General features: G+C 42.9%; 1 protein-coding gene across 4 annotated transcripts in view; it reads left to right on the top strand.

The window, feature by feature from the left end:
* LOC122552951 (unconventional myosin-VI) overlaps positions 1–14,747 on the top strand; it is a 252,618-nt gene that overhangs the window by 233,198 nt on the left and 4,673 nt on the right. For all 4 annotated transcript variants that reach the window (XM_043696242.1, XM_043696239.1, XM_043696241.1 and 1 more), the window contains 3 exons: positions 4,791–4,894; positions 8,469–8,600; positions 9,285–9,500. In XM_043696242.1, the coding sequence (XP_043552177.1) occupies positions 4,791–4,894; positions 8,469–8,600; positions 9,285–9,500 (452 nt within the window). The remainder of the gene's footprint in view (positions 1–4,790; positions 4,895–8,468; positions 8,601–9,284; positions 9,501–14,747) is intronic.

Below are 14,747 nucleotides of genomic sequence, written 5' to 3'. Positions count from 1 at the left end.
AATTAGTGTTCCTAATGGTTCATGTAGCTTTTATGAGACTCAAAGAGCCAGTTAGGGCAGGGAGTACCTGATGTCCCTGCCAATACTTGTCCCTCAAACCACCAAAGAAGAATAACTGACCATTCAACTCACTGGTGTTCCTGAACTCCTGCTGTTTAGGAGATGACTCATTGCACTTATTTGGAACTCCCTTTCACTGTATTGGAGAGACTGAGGTTAGTTTTCTTCACCTGTGAGAATCTTTGGAGCTTAGTTTCATTTCTTAATGTTTCACCATTTCAGGTAGATTGGGAGCTGTTTTGATCTTTTTCATCTTATGTTCATTCCTTTTTAAGGTGATTTTCGATTTACATCTTAATATATTATTATATCTCTGACAGCTGAATGTGGAATCTTTGGTCTCTGATTGGAGATGTTCTGGCACTGGGTGGGGAACTGAAAGAAAGAGATTTCATTTGAATTAGAGTGGATTCATAAAGGCAGATAGCAATGTAATTGTGATTTGTTTGGGGGAGCAGAATTTGTCTCCTTTGGCAGAATGCACAACCAATGGACATATCTATGTTCACGTACCAGAACTAGAGCTATTAGTATTTCCAAACTTGTACTTCTAATCTATCAAATGCTGTTCTGCAAACACAGTGGTGTGTCTCCTTCCTTCTCTCACTTTCACCTCCATCTTTGACTCTTTACTTGATTTCACTGTTTCTATATTTGGAGGATAGTCTGTTCACCACCAATATCCACTACAAGCTCACTGACTACCATTGTTAGCTTGACTACATTTCCTCCCACCCTTACTCCTACAAAGGCTCTGTTTCATTCTCCCAATTTCTCTGCCTCCATTGCATTTATTCTGATCTTTCGACCTTCCACAGGAATGCCTCCAATGCATTCTCCATTAGAGAACAGAAAAGTACAGCTCAGCACAGACCCTTCGGCCCACAATGTTGTGCTGAGCATTTACGTTAATCTGAGATCAACCTAACCTACACACCCCTCAATTTACTGCATTCCATGTGCTTGTCCAGCAGTTGCTTAAATGTCCGTAATGTCTCTGACTCAGCGACCACCACTGGCAGTGCATTCCACGCACCTACCACTCTGACATCTCCTCTATACCTTCCTCTAGCCACCTTTAAAATTATGATCCCTTGTGACAGCCATTTCTACCCTCAGGAAACATCTTCAGTTATCTACTCTATCTATGCCTCTGATTACCTTGTACATCTCTATCAAGTCATCTCTCATCCTTTTTCTCTCCAGTGTGAAAAGCTCGAGCTCGCTCAACCTCTCTTCATAAGACAACATGCCCTACAATACTGGCAGCATCCTGGTAAATATCCTCTGCATCCTCTCTAAAGCATCTACATCCTTCTTATAATGAGGCAACCAGAATCCGATACGATGTTCCAAGTGTAGTCTAACCAGCGTTTTATAGAGCTGCAGCAAAACCTTGTGACTCTTAAACTCAATCCCCCCTATTAATGAAAGTCAAAACACCACATGCCTTCTAAACAATCCTATCAACTTGGATGGCAACTTCGAGGCATCTATGTACATGGACCCCAAGATTCCGTTGCTCCTCCACACTGTCAAGAATCCTGCCTTTAACTCTGTATTCAACATTCAAATACAATGTTCCAAAAGGAATCACTTCGCATTTATCCAGGTTGAACTCCGTTTGCCACTTCTCAACCAAGCTCTGTATCCTGACAATGTCTTGTTATAGCCTGCAACAGCCCTCAACACTATCTAGCAACTCCACCAACCTTTGTGTCAAACTATCTAACCCACCTTTCCACTTCTACATCCAAGTCATTTATAAAAACTGCAAAGAGCAGAGGCCTAAGAGGCCTTAGTCCTTGCAGGACGCCACTGGTCACCAACGTCCAGGCGGAATACTTTCCGTCCACTACTACTCACCTGTCTTCTTTTGGCCAGCCAATTCTGTATCCAGACAGCCAAATTTCCCTGTATCCCATATCTTCTAACTTTCTGAATGAGTCTACCACAGAGAACCTTATCAAATGCCTTACTGAAATCCATATACACTAGATCCACTGCTCGACCTTCATCAGCTTGTCTCATCACATCGTAAAAGAACTCAATAAGGCTTGTGAGGTATGACCTGCCCCTCATAAAGCCATGATGACTACCTTTAATCAAACTATGTTTTTCCAAATAGTTATAAATCCTAACACTCAGAATCCTTTCCAGTACCTTGCTTACCACAGCCATAATACTGATACGTCCATGATTCCCAGGGATTTCTCTGTTCCCTTCTTTGAACCAAAGAAAACATTTGCCTCCCTCCAAACATCCAGTACTACTTCCATGGAGAGTGGGGATGCAAAGATCATCACCAGAGATGCAGTAATCTCATTCCTCGCTTCCCATAGCAACCTTGAAGATATCTTGTTTGGCTCTGGGGACTTAACAACTTGGTGCTTTCCAGAATTTCCAGCACATCCACTTTGTTAATATCAATCTGTTCAAGCGTATCAACCTGGTCCATGGTGTTCTCACTATCAGCAAGGTCCTTCTTGCTCGTGAATACTGAAACAAAAAGCTCATTTAGGCTTCCCCGACCTCTTCAGACTCCAGGCACAAGGTCCTCTGTTATCCCTTATCAGCCCTATCCTCTCTCTGATCAGTGTCTTATTCCTCATGTAAGTATAGAACGCCTTTGGGTTTTCCCTAATCCTTCCCTCCAAGGCTCTTTCATGCACCCTCTGAGCTCTCCTCAGTCTATCTCTGAGTTGTTTTCCTAGCCTACAATCCTCTAAGGATGTGCCAGATCCTTGCTGTTTGAACCTTCAGTAAGCTCCTTCTTCCTCTTGATGGGAAGCTCCACTTCTCTTGTCATCCAAAGCTCCTTCACCTGACTATTCCTTGCCTGTCTCAGTGAGAAAACATTATCCAACACTTGCAACATGTGCTCCTTAAACAGTCTCGACATTTCTCTGCCTTTCCCATAGAACAATTGTTGCCAACTTATACTCCACAACTCCCACCTAATAGCAGTATAATTTCCCCTCCCCAATTAAATGCCTTCCCACACTGTCTGTTCCTATCCCTCTCCATGCCTATGGTAAAGGTGAGGTAGTTGTGGTCACTGTCGCTGAAATGCTCTCCCACCAAGAGATCTGATACCTGGCCTGGCTTGTTGCCTAACACCAAATCCAATATGGTCTCCCCCTAGCTCCATCCAGACCATCTGCACTAAGGAGGTTCCAATCGATATTGGGGAAGTTGAAGTCACCCATAACAACAACTCTGTTACATCTGCACCTTTCCAAGATCTGCTGTCCAATCTGTTCTTCCATCTCTCTGCTGCTATTGGAGGGGTCTATAGAAAATGTCCAATAAAGTGACTGCTCCTTCCCTGTTACTGACTTCCACTAATACTGACTCAGTAGGCAAACCCAACTCAACAACCCCCTTTTCTGCAGCTATGATGCGCACTCTAATTAACAGTGCTACCCCCCCCTCCTCTTTTACCCACCTCCCTGTTCTTTTTAAAAGATCTGAACCTTGGAACATCCAGCAATCATTCCTGCCCCTGTGAAATCCATGACTCCGTTACAGCCACAACATTGTAGTTCTTCCTCAACTAAGGAGTCCTCCTCCCCAGCAGTGTTGACATGGTTCTCAGCTGTGTCTGATCCATGTCCTCTATTTCTGCCCTCACCCTTGACCCTCCCTCCAAGAACAAGAACAGGTTTCACCTTGCCCTTACTTTCCACACCAGCGCCCACATTCATAGAATCATTTCCCGACACTGCGACCATTTCTCACAGATTGCCACCACCAAACTCATCCCTGTCCTCTATGGTCAGCTTTCCACAAGGAAGTTCCCTCCCTGACATCCTCATCCACTCCTCCCATCACCATCACTCCTAACACTGCAGGCCACCTACTCTACCTCCAAATTGGGATCTTCTCAAGGGATTGCAGAGAGTGAAATAGTAGACCTTTGACCCCCACCCTTCTTACTATCCAATGCTCCAAACACATTGAAGCAGCGATTTACTTCTACTTTCAATCTAGTCCACTACGTTTGTTGCTCACAATGCAGCCTCTTTTGTATTGACAGTATCCAATACAGACTAAATGACCATTTTGTAGTAAACCTCTACTCTACTCTGTAAGAAAGACCCTGACCTTCCACTTGCTTGCCTTTTCAATACACCGTCTTTCTCCCATGCTATCGTTTTCATTCTCTGCCTGCACCTTTCCAAGATCTGCTGTCCAATCTGTTCTTCCATCTCTCTGCTGCTATTGGAGGGGTCTATAGAAAACACCCAATAAAGTGACCGCTCCTTCCCTGTTACTGACTTCCACCAATGCTGACTCAGTAGGCAAACCCATCTGTACCAGCAAAGTTGATTATACGTTTGAAGAACAGCACCACATTTTCCGCAGTTGCAACCTTCAGGACTCAAAATTTTAAATCTGTAAGTTCAAAGTAAGAATACGGTCATCCATTTTGGTTCACCCCTGCTTGCACATCCTGTTTTTAAGCTTACTGCCTTTGGTCTCAGCAGAGCTGACATATTGTCAACTAGGCAAAAGTGAGGACTGCAGATGCTGGAGATCAGAGTCAAGAGTGTGATGCTGGAAAGATACAGCAGGTCAGGCAGCATCCAAGGAGCAGGGGAATCAACGTTTTGGCAATAAGCCCTTCAAGAAATATCCAAACCTACCATTAATACCTAATTACATTTGATCTTCTTCCATGTTCTCTCAGTCTGCCATGTTCTCACTGTGTTCATTCTTGTCAACAGAAGTCCTGAAGTCCAGGCTACGAAGGCAGCTGCTGGCACAAAGAAATATGATCTCGCCAAATGGAAGTATGCTGAACTGCGAGATGTCATCAACACCTCTTGTGGTAAGAATCCTCTCAATCTAACAATGTTTTCCTCTTGGCTACAGTTCATGGCTCAAGTCCACTTAAGAGTGGTATTGGTTCACTTGAGACAGTGGCATACTAACTAAAGATTATGTCTTTATATTTATTTAATATCAGTATATTTCCAATAAACTGATTTTTAGAATTGCTATATTTTATGCTTTATCAATGTACAGTAGAATGTCATTCTTGTCAGTAATGTAATAACTGAAATAAGATGTGATTGCACTGGAGGAGGTATAATGGTGATTCATCAGGATTTTGCCTGGGGTGAAGCACTTTAGCCATGAAGAGAGGCTGAATAGGCTCGGGTTGTTTTCTTTGCAGCAGAGAAGGCTGATGAAGAGACCTGATCGAGGGGTATGGAGAGGGTGGATAGGAAGCAGCTGCTCCTTGCAGTTGAAGGGTTAGTAACGAAGGGGCACAATTTTAAGGTGTAGGACAGGAGATTTAGAGGGGACTTGGGGAAATTTCTTTTCAGCTGGAAGGTGAAGGGAATCTAGAATGCACTACCTGGGAGGATTGTTAGATTAGATTAGATACTTCACAGTATGGAAACAGGCCCTTTGGCCCAACAAGTCCACACTGGCCCTCCGAAGAGCAACCCACCCAGACCCATTCCCCTGCCCTACATTTACCCCTGACTAATGCAACTAACACTACGGGCAATTTAGCACGGCCAATTCACCTGACTTGCACATTTTAGGATTGTGGGACGAAACCGGAGCACCTGGAGGAAACCCATGACGACATGGAGAATGTGCAAGCTCCACACAGACAGTTGCCCGAGGCTGGAATCGAACACTGATCCCTGGCATTGTGAGACAGCAGTGCTAACCGCTGTCCACTGACTATGATTGTGGGAAATCAATCTTTGCTTATTTACATCCTTGCTTAACCTATGGCCAACATGACTCCGTCTTATTTCTATGCGCTTTTCCACCTTTTCTAGCTGAATGGAACTGCCTCTTGCTCTGTTCTACTGTCCACTATGCAGTGATAGCCAGAGCTGCTTCATTGTTTCTGAGTCCCCAATGATTTATCTTTGGCCTTCCTTTCTCATTGCCATTTCCCTGATGCATGACATAATCATCTGCAGATACGCAATTAAATTCCATAGGTTTGTTGGAAACACTCAGTTTTATGTCTCTTCTGGCTTTCTTGACCACCTCCACTTCTCTTGCACTATTAAACTGCTGATCCAACATGCAGTTTGATCAGCATTAGTTTCCTTTAGTTCAGTGTTGGTAAAGCTGAAGCCCCTGTTTTAGGCCTGGCTAACAATGCTGCATTCTTGTTGCGGAATCCACTCCCACACTGCTTTCCCAAGCTGAACCAGATTGTTTATTATCTTGATATCCAAGTTGAACCTACCCCTCCATTACACAGACCACCCTTGATTCACCTCTACGACACCACTCAATACGATCACTGCTATAGCTAACCTTGGGCTGAAGTCCTGATTGAATTTTTTTTATCCCCTCAAGGCTCAACTATTCCTATACACTCCCTCCCAATATTTCATTGTCCATCTTCTGTAGTCCCAATTTCCCACCATCCCTGTGCTCACTTGTGTATCTGACTATCTCAAACTTGAAAGTAAACTTGTATTTTAAATTTTTACTATAAAGTGAAAGTACAAAATGTGGAAATTACTTAGTCTAGCAATGATTCGGAGATGCCGGTGTTGGACTGGGGTGTACAAAGTTAAAAATCTCTCAACACCAGGTTATAGTCCAACAGGTTTAATTGGAAGCACACTAGCTTTCAGATTGACGCTCCGAATCATGACTACTATCGACACCACTAACCGCCACAATCACCTGATGAAGGAGCGTCGCTCCGAACACTAGTGTGCTTCCAATTAAACCTGTTGGACTATAACCTGGTGTTGTGATTTTTAACTAAGTCTAGCAACATAAAAATGAACTGAAAAACTCAGTTAATCGCTATCTGTTTACAACTGTTGAGTATTTCTGGAAATTTGTTTCTGATTTGTCTTTCTGGCTTTTGTGTTGACGTTCTTGTTGTTTGTAGGTTGTTGCACTTTCCATCCCTGTTAGTGACCTGCCCATCTCTACATTTCATTCCTGGCTTCTCAATTCACTCCACTACTAGAAATTGTACAGATAGCTGAAGGGACCTTAAGCATTAGAATATGTTTCCTTGAGCCACTCCATTTAGAGGCATAGAGATGTACTGCATGGAAACAGACCTTTTGTTCCAACTTGTCCATGCTGATCAGATATCCTATATTAATCTAGTCCTGTTTGCCAGCACTTGACCCATATCCCTCCTAACCCATTCCTATTCATATACCTATCAAGATGCTTTTTAAAGGTTGTAATTGTACTAGACTCCACACTTCCTCTGGCAACTCATTCTATACATGCACCACCACCTGCAAAAGAAAGTTGCCCCTTAGATTCCTTTTAGATCTTCCCCTCTCACCTAAATCTATGCCGTCTAGTTCTGGACTCCTCCACTCCAGGGAAAAGACCTCGTCTATTTATCCTATCCCATGTCCCTCGTGATTTTATAAATGTCTATAAGGTCAGCCCTCCGCCTCCAACACTCCAGGGAAAACAGCCTCAGTATATTCACCTCTCCCTATAGCTCAACCCCTCCAACCCTATCAGCATCCTTGTAAACCTTTTCTGAACCCCTTTCAAGTTTCACAACATCCTTCCGAGAGATGGGAGAATTGCACGCAATATTCCAAAAGTGGTGCAACGAATGTCCTGTCCTGCTGCAACATGACCTCCTAACCCCTATAGTCAATGCTCTGACCAAACTCTGCCATCTTCTCCAACTCCCTTTTCTACTTTATGTCCCATTATTTCTATCAAATTTTTATGCATCCTTCCAAAAAACCTGTTCTTTGTTTTTAATGTGCCTGCCTAATTACATTGCTGGGAATGTTTTCTTGGTTAATGGTGTTATAATTAACTTCAACTCCCTAGTCTATAGAACAAAAATGTCAGGCAAGTTTCCTGTATCTGACTACATTCTTCTGGAAAGTGCACGAATGTGACTATCCGGTAAACCCATACGAAAGCATAACTGAGAATCTCTCCTGACTAAACAAATTTCTGATATACAAAGTCTGGATTCAGAGATAATTGAACAAACAATGTTATTCAGGTGTGTGTTGATGTCTGAAGATGGGGAAGGAGAAGAATTGGACAACCCTAAGACAAGGAGCTGTGTTTTGGTATTCAGAAAGATGGCTGTGCCTGAACTATTTCTTTCTTTACCGACTTGTTTTCCTCCAATGCTGCAACCACAAAACATTCCTGTCAGAGAAGGTGAGCAGTGATCTGACAGGTTGTTAACATTATAATGCAAGCAAGGTAGATGCAAATTCTTCAAGAACTTGCTTATCTCATCGCTTTGGGAGAGTTCCCCTCTCATTATTGCACTTTCAGAAGTGACCAACAGAAGAACTCTTCCTGGTTGGATGCCAATGAAGAATGGGGTCTTCATTGAATAAATATGTCCTCAGTCCTTCCTTGAAGAATCTGACTGTACTCAATCATGTATGTTACTGCAGATATTGAGCTGTTAGCAGCATGCAGAGAGGAATTCCATCGGCGGCTGAAGGTCTATCATGCCTGGAAATCCAGAAATAAAAAGCGCAATGCTGAAGCAGAACAACGCGCTCCAAAATCTGTTACTGATTATGGTAAGAACTGGAGTAATTGAGCACGTAATAAAATTTGAACTTGTCAATTCTATTGGATTCTATTGACATCTGGATTTTTGATGACTGGTCTGTGTATCTTTCTTTAATATTTGGTTCTTTCCCTGTTTATGTCTCCTTAGTCTTCTTACTTTGGATTTGTATCAGTGTTTTGGCTAATACTTACCTTTTCAATAAACATCACTCTAAAAGAAAAAGATTAGATGCTTATTTCATGTTGTTTGGAAAAATTTGTACTTGACATTTCTTAGACCAAAACAATGGGGTACGCTTTGAAAGAATTTAATTGACTGGAAATCTTTGGCTGTTCTGAAATCATAAAAAGTAGCTGATAAATTCACACCTTTTTTTCCCTTTTAACTTTCCATTATAAGAAATAGTTTTTATATGAATCAGAAGAAAAACCATCCCAAGCTGCTTTAGAGATTGAATCCGAAGTCTCTTCTGATTCAACCTCTATGTCAAAGCTATAAGAAAATGAAATACAGATTGCATGTTTTCTAATAACTATATTTAATAAACAGTAATTGTGGGATTAAGGGAGTTGTGAAGTCTGCTGTTCCTACATTATTGAAGATTTTCATTACTGGTTACAGCTGCCAGTTTAATTCTGAAGTCCAAGTCTGATCCATATTGTCATGAAATATGCTTATTCATTTACAACAGCTCGGCAAAATCCCCCTCAGTTACAAGCTCGGCAGCAGGAGATTGCTCAGAATCGGACCCAGCGCTATTTCCGCATCCCATTTATCCGTCCAGCTGACCAGTACAAAGAGCCCCAGAACAAGAAGAAAGGCTGGTGGTATGCCCATTTTGATGGACCTTGGATTGCACGTCAGATGGAACTGCACCCAGACAAAGCCCCCATACTCCTGGTAGCTGGTAGGTGTCTCTGTGTGTGACAGCTCTGTCTTTCTGTGAACTGTATGCATGAACTCTGCTTTTTACAAACCTTTGCACACTTTACAATAAAGCCTCATCTCTATTCCATTTGACATAAGCTTGTGTCTGGTTCGGCACATTAATTTTATCCTTGAATATTTAGCATGGAAGCACCTTCTTGGCAGCAATGAATCATCAAGTGCACTGTAACGTGTCTGGTGTAAGTAAAACTTTCAAATTAGAAAGTAGGCCAAAAGGTTTCTTATTGTTTTTGCTCGATGTCTTCTAGCTATTTTTAAATATGTGTTCATTGACCCTTAAAGATACATTTGTTAAAATGCCCAGATCTTTTTTTCTCTGCCTTCTTAAATGTTTTTTTTTCACCTGATGGGTGGTTTAATGTTATTCTCCATGTTCTCATTTATAACTGTTTTTAAAAGAAAGATCCCAATCTCCCGTCTACCTTTTATATATTGGAGCATTGTCTCCAGTACTACTACTTAGAGTCATGGAGTCCTACAGCATGGAGACAGGCCCTTTGGCCCAAACTGGTCCATGCCGAACAAAATGTCTCTTTGTGCTAGCCCTGTTTCTCTGCACTTGACCCATATCCTTTTAAACCTTTCCTATTCATGTATTTGTTCAAATGCCTTTTAAATTGGTATTAATGTATCCGCTTCAACCACTTCCGTTGGCAACTCATTCCATATACTCCCCACCCTCTGTGGGGAAAGAAATGTTGCCCTTCTGGTTCCCTTTTATTCTTTCCCCTCTAACCTTAATGGGATACCCTCTAGACCTCAATTCCCAACCCAGAGAAAAAGACTGAATATATTTACCTGATCCATGTCTCTCATGATCTTATACACATCAATAAGATCTCCCCTCAGTCTCCTCTGCTCGAAAGAAAAAGTCCTAGCCAGTCCAATCTCTCCCTAATAACTCAGTCCATTGAGTCCTGGCAACATCCTTGTAAATTTCTTCTGCACCCTTTCCAATTTAATAACATCCTTCCTATAGCGAGGTGACCAAAACTGAACACAATACTCCGCGTGGGGCCTCACCAACGTCCTGTACAACTGCAACATAATTTCCCAAATTCTATGCTCAATGCCCTGACTGATGAAGGCCAGTGTACCAAAAGCCACTTTCACAGCCCTGTCTACCTGTGACTTCACTTTCAGCGAACTGTGCACCTGAACTCCAAGGTTCCTCTGTTCGCTACACTCCTTAAAGTCTGACCATTCAACATGAATCTCCTACCTAGATTTGACTATCCAAAATGTAAGACCTCACACTTATCTACGTTAAACTCATTTGCCATTTCTGGGCCCACTTCCCCAGTTGATCAAGGTCCTGCTGCCATTTCTGATAACCGTCCACAATGTCCATGATACCACCTATTTTTGTGTCATCTGCAAACTTACTAATCGTGCCTTGTACATTCTCATCCAAATCATTTGATATAGATAACAAACAGTAATGGGCTCAGTACTGACACCTGAGGTACTCTACTAGCCATAAGCCTCCAGTCTGATAGACATCCTTCTACTATTCCCCCCCTGCTTCCTACCCTCAAGCCAATTGTGTATCCAGTTTGCCAGCTCCCCCTGGGTTCCATGTGATCTAACCTTCCAAAGCTTTATCAAAGGCCTTTCTGAAATCCATATGGACTACGTTTAATGCCCTGCCCTTATCAACCTTTCTGGTCACTTCATCAAAGAACTCGAACAAATTTGAGGCATGATCTCCCACACACAGTCATGCTGACTGCTCCTAATCAAACCCTGTCTTTCCAAATACATGCACAGCTTATCTCTCAGAATATTCTCAAGTAACACACACATGTTAGGCTTACTGATCTATAGTTCCCAGGTTTTTCTTTGCAGCCATTCTTGAATAAGGGCACAACGTTCTCTACACTCCAGACGTCCAGGACCTCACCGTGGCTAATTCCTTGAACATGGGTGAGGTTCTGGAGGACTGGAGAATTGCTAATGTTGTCCCCTTGTTTAATAAGGGTAGCAGAGACAGGTAATTATAGACCGGTGAATCTGACGTCAGTGGTAGGGAAGCTGCTGGAGAAGATACTGAGGGATAGGATCTGTTCCCATAAAATGGGGGGAATAAAAATGGGCTTATCAGTAATAGGCAACATGGTTTTATGCAGGGAAGGTCATGTCTTACCAACTTAATCGAATTTTTTGAGGAAATAACAAAGTTGATTGAGGGAAGGGCTGCACATGTCATATACATGGACTTCAGTAAGGCATTTGATAAGGTTCCCCATAGGCTGATGGAGACGGTGAAGTTGCATGGGGTCCAGGGTGTACTCGCTAGATGGCTGGGCAACAGGAGAGCAAGAGGGAGATGTAGTGGAAGGGAGTTTGTTAAAATGGCGAACTGTGACCAGTGGTGTTCCACAGGGATCTGTGCTGGGATCACTGTCGTTTGTGATATACATAAATGATTTGGAGGAAGGTGTAGGTGGTCTGATTAGCAAGTTTGCAGATGACCCTAAGATTGGTGGAGTAGCAGATAGTGAAGGGGACTGTCAGAGAATACAGCAGAATATAGATAGATTGGAGAATTGGGCAGAGAAATGGCAGGTGGAGTTCAATCTGAGCAAATGTGAGGTGATGCATTTTGGAAGATCCAATTCAAGAGCAAACTATGTAGTAAATGGAGAAATTCTGGGGAAAATTGATGTACAAGGAGATCTGGGTGTTCAGGTCCATTGTTCCTGAATGTGGCAACGCATGCCAATAGAGTAGTCAAGAAGGCATAAGCATGCTTTCCTTCATCGGATGGAGTTGGCAGATCATGATACAGTAGCATAAGATTTTGGTTCGGCCATATTTGGAATACTGTGTAAAGTTCTGGTCGCCACATTATCGGAAGGCTGTGAATGCTTTGGAGAGGGTGCATTGGAGGTTCACCAGGATGTTGCCTGATATGGAGGGTGCTAGCTATGAAGAAGATTGAGTAGATTAGGATTATTTTCATTAGAAAGACTGAGGTTAATGGTGGACTTGATTGAGGTCTATAAAATCATGAGAGATATAGACGAGGTGGATAGCAACAAACTTGCCCCCACAGTGGGGACTCAATTACAAGGGGTCACGACTTCAAAGTGCGACAGGGGCAAGTTCTTTACGCAGACGGTGGTTGCCTGGAACACATTGCCAGTGGAAGTGGTAGAGGTGGGCACAATAGTGCCATTTAAGGTGAATGAGCAGGGAGCAAAGGGATATAGACTCTTGGAAAATAGGTGACACATTTAGATAGAAGATTTGGATCGGCGCAGGCATGGAGAGCCAAAGGGCCTGTTCCTGTCCTGTAATTTTCTTTGTTCACTGTTCTTTGCTGCAAAAATATCAGCCTGGGCCCCTACAATTTCCTCTCTCACCTCTTGCAGTTTTCTTGGATATATCTGGTAAGGACCAGGAGATTTATCCACCTTCATACATTCAGTGCATCCAACACTACCTCTGCTGTTATGGACTGTCCCTAAGATATCACCAGTAACTTCAAGTTCCCAAATCTTCATGTCCTTTTCCACGGTAAACCGAGAGAAATATTCATCGAGGACGTTGCCCATCTTCTGCAGTTCTACACATACATGAACACTTTGCTCCTTGAGAGGCCCTATATTCTCTCTAGTTATTCTTTTTCCTTTAATACACTTAAAGTACTTCTTTGGGTTCATCCTAATCTTCTCAGCCAAGGCTATCTTGTGCCCCCTTTTTGTCCTCCTGATTTCCTTTCGGTGAGCTCCTGTGTTCCCTACATACCTCCCAGAGATATTAGTTGATCCTAGCTGCCTGTACCTGAGCCATGCTTCCTCCTCTTTTCTGGTCTAGGCCTCAATATCTCTTGTCATCCAGGCTTCCCTATTCCGGCCAACCTTGCTCTTCACCCTCCGAGGAATGTATAGATCCTGAACTCTAGCTATCTCACTTTTAAAGGCCTCCCACTTGCCTGTACAGGACATTGGTCAGGCTTGAGCTTATAAGCAACAATTAACATTGAGAGGTAGGGTGCCAGTGAGCAGGAGAGGCCATTCCAAAATGGCACCGATTGGATTTCTCAGCCTTAGTCATTTTGAATTGTAAATATTTTGTCGTCAACTTTTTCAGAGGTTCTGTGACCCACCTTTAGAACAGGTGGGACTTGAACTCAGGCCTCCTGGTGCAAAGGTAGGGATACTACCACTGCACCAGAGGAAACCCCAGTCAGTTGTATTCTACAATGAAGTCCTTACCAGCTGTGCTGAGGGAGGATATTCCTGGAAATACATCCAGGGAAGTTATTTGGGTGGAACTGAGAAATAAGAAAAGGATGATTAGCTTATTGGGATTGTATTATAGATCGCCCAATAGTCAGAGGGAAATTGAGAAACAAACTTGTAAGGAGATCTCAGCTATCTGAAAGAATAATAGGGTAGTTATGGTAGGGGATTTTAACTTTCCAAACATCGACTGGGACTGCCATTGTGTTAAAGGTTGAGATGGAGAAGAATTTAAGTGTGTACAAGACAATTTTCTGATTCAGTATGTGGATGTACCTACTAGAGAAGGTGCAAACCTTGACCTACTCTTGGGAAATAAGGCATGGCAGGTGACTGAGGTGTCAGTGGGGGAGCATTTTAGGTCCAGCGACCATAATTCTATTCGTTTTAAAATCATGATGGAAAAGGATAGACCAGATCTAAAAGTTGAAGTTCTAAATTGGAGCGAGGCCAATTTTGACGGTATTAGTCAAGAACTTTCAAAAGTTGATTGGAGGCAGATGTTCGCAGGTAAAGGGATTGCTGGAAAATGGGATAACAGAAATGAGATAACAAGAATCCAGAGAAAGTATATTCCTGTCAGGGTGAAAGGGAAGGCTGGGAGTTATAGGGAATTACATTAGATTAGATTACATTACAGTGTGGAAACAGGCCCTTCGGCCCAACAAGTCCACACCGACCCGCCGAAGCGCAACCCACCCATACCCCTACGTTTACCCCTTACCTAACATTACGGGCAATTTAGCATGGCCAATTCACCTGACATGCACATCTTTGGACTGTAGGAGGAAACCGGAGCACCCGGAGGAAACCCACATAGACACGGGGAGAACGTGCAAACTCCACACAGTCAGTCGCCTGAGGCGGGAATTGAACCCGGGTCTCTGGCGCTGTGAGGCAGCCCACAAATGCTGGATGCTGGATGACTAAAGAAATTTGGTTAAGAAAAAGAAGGA

The sequence above is a fragment of the Chiloscyllium plagiosum genome, chromosome 9, assembly GCF_004010195.1.
Source record: "Chiloscyllium plagiosum isolate BGI_BamShark_2017 chromosome 9, ASM401019v2, whole genome shotgun sequence".
In the NCBI taxonomy this organism is placed as follows: domain Eukaryota; kingdom Metazoa; phylum Chordata; class Chondrichthyes; order Orectolobiformes; family Hemiscylliidae; genus Chiloscyllium; species Chiloscyllium plagiosum.
The sequence above is the reverse complement of the archived record's forward strand: the minus strand, read 5'-3'. Positions and strand labels throughout refer to the sequence as shown.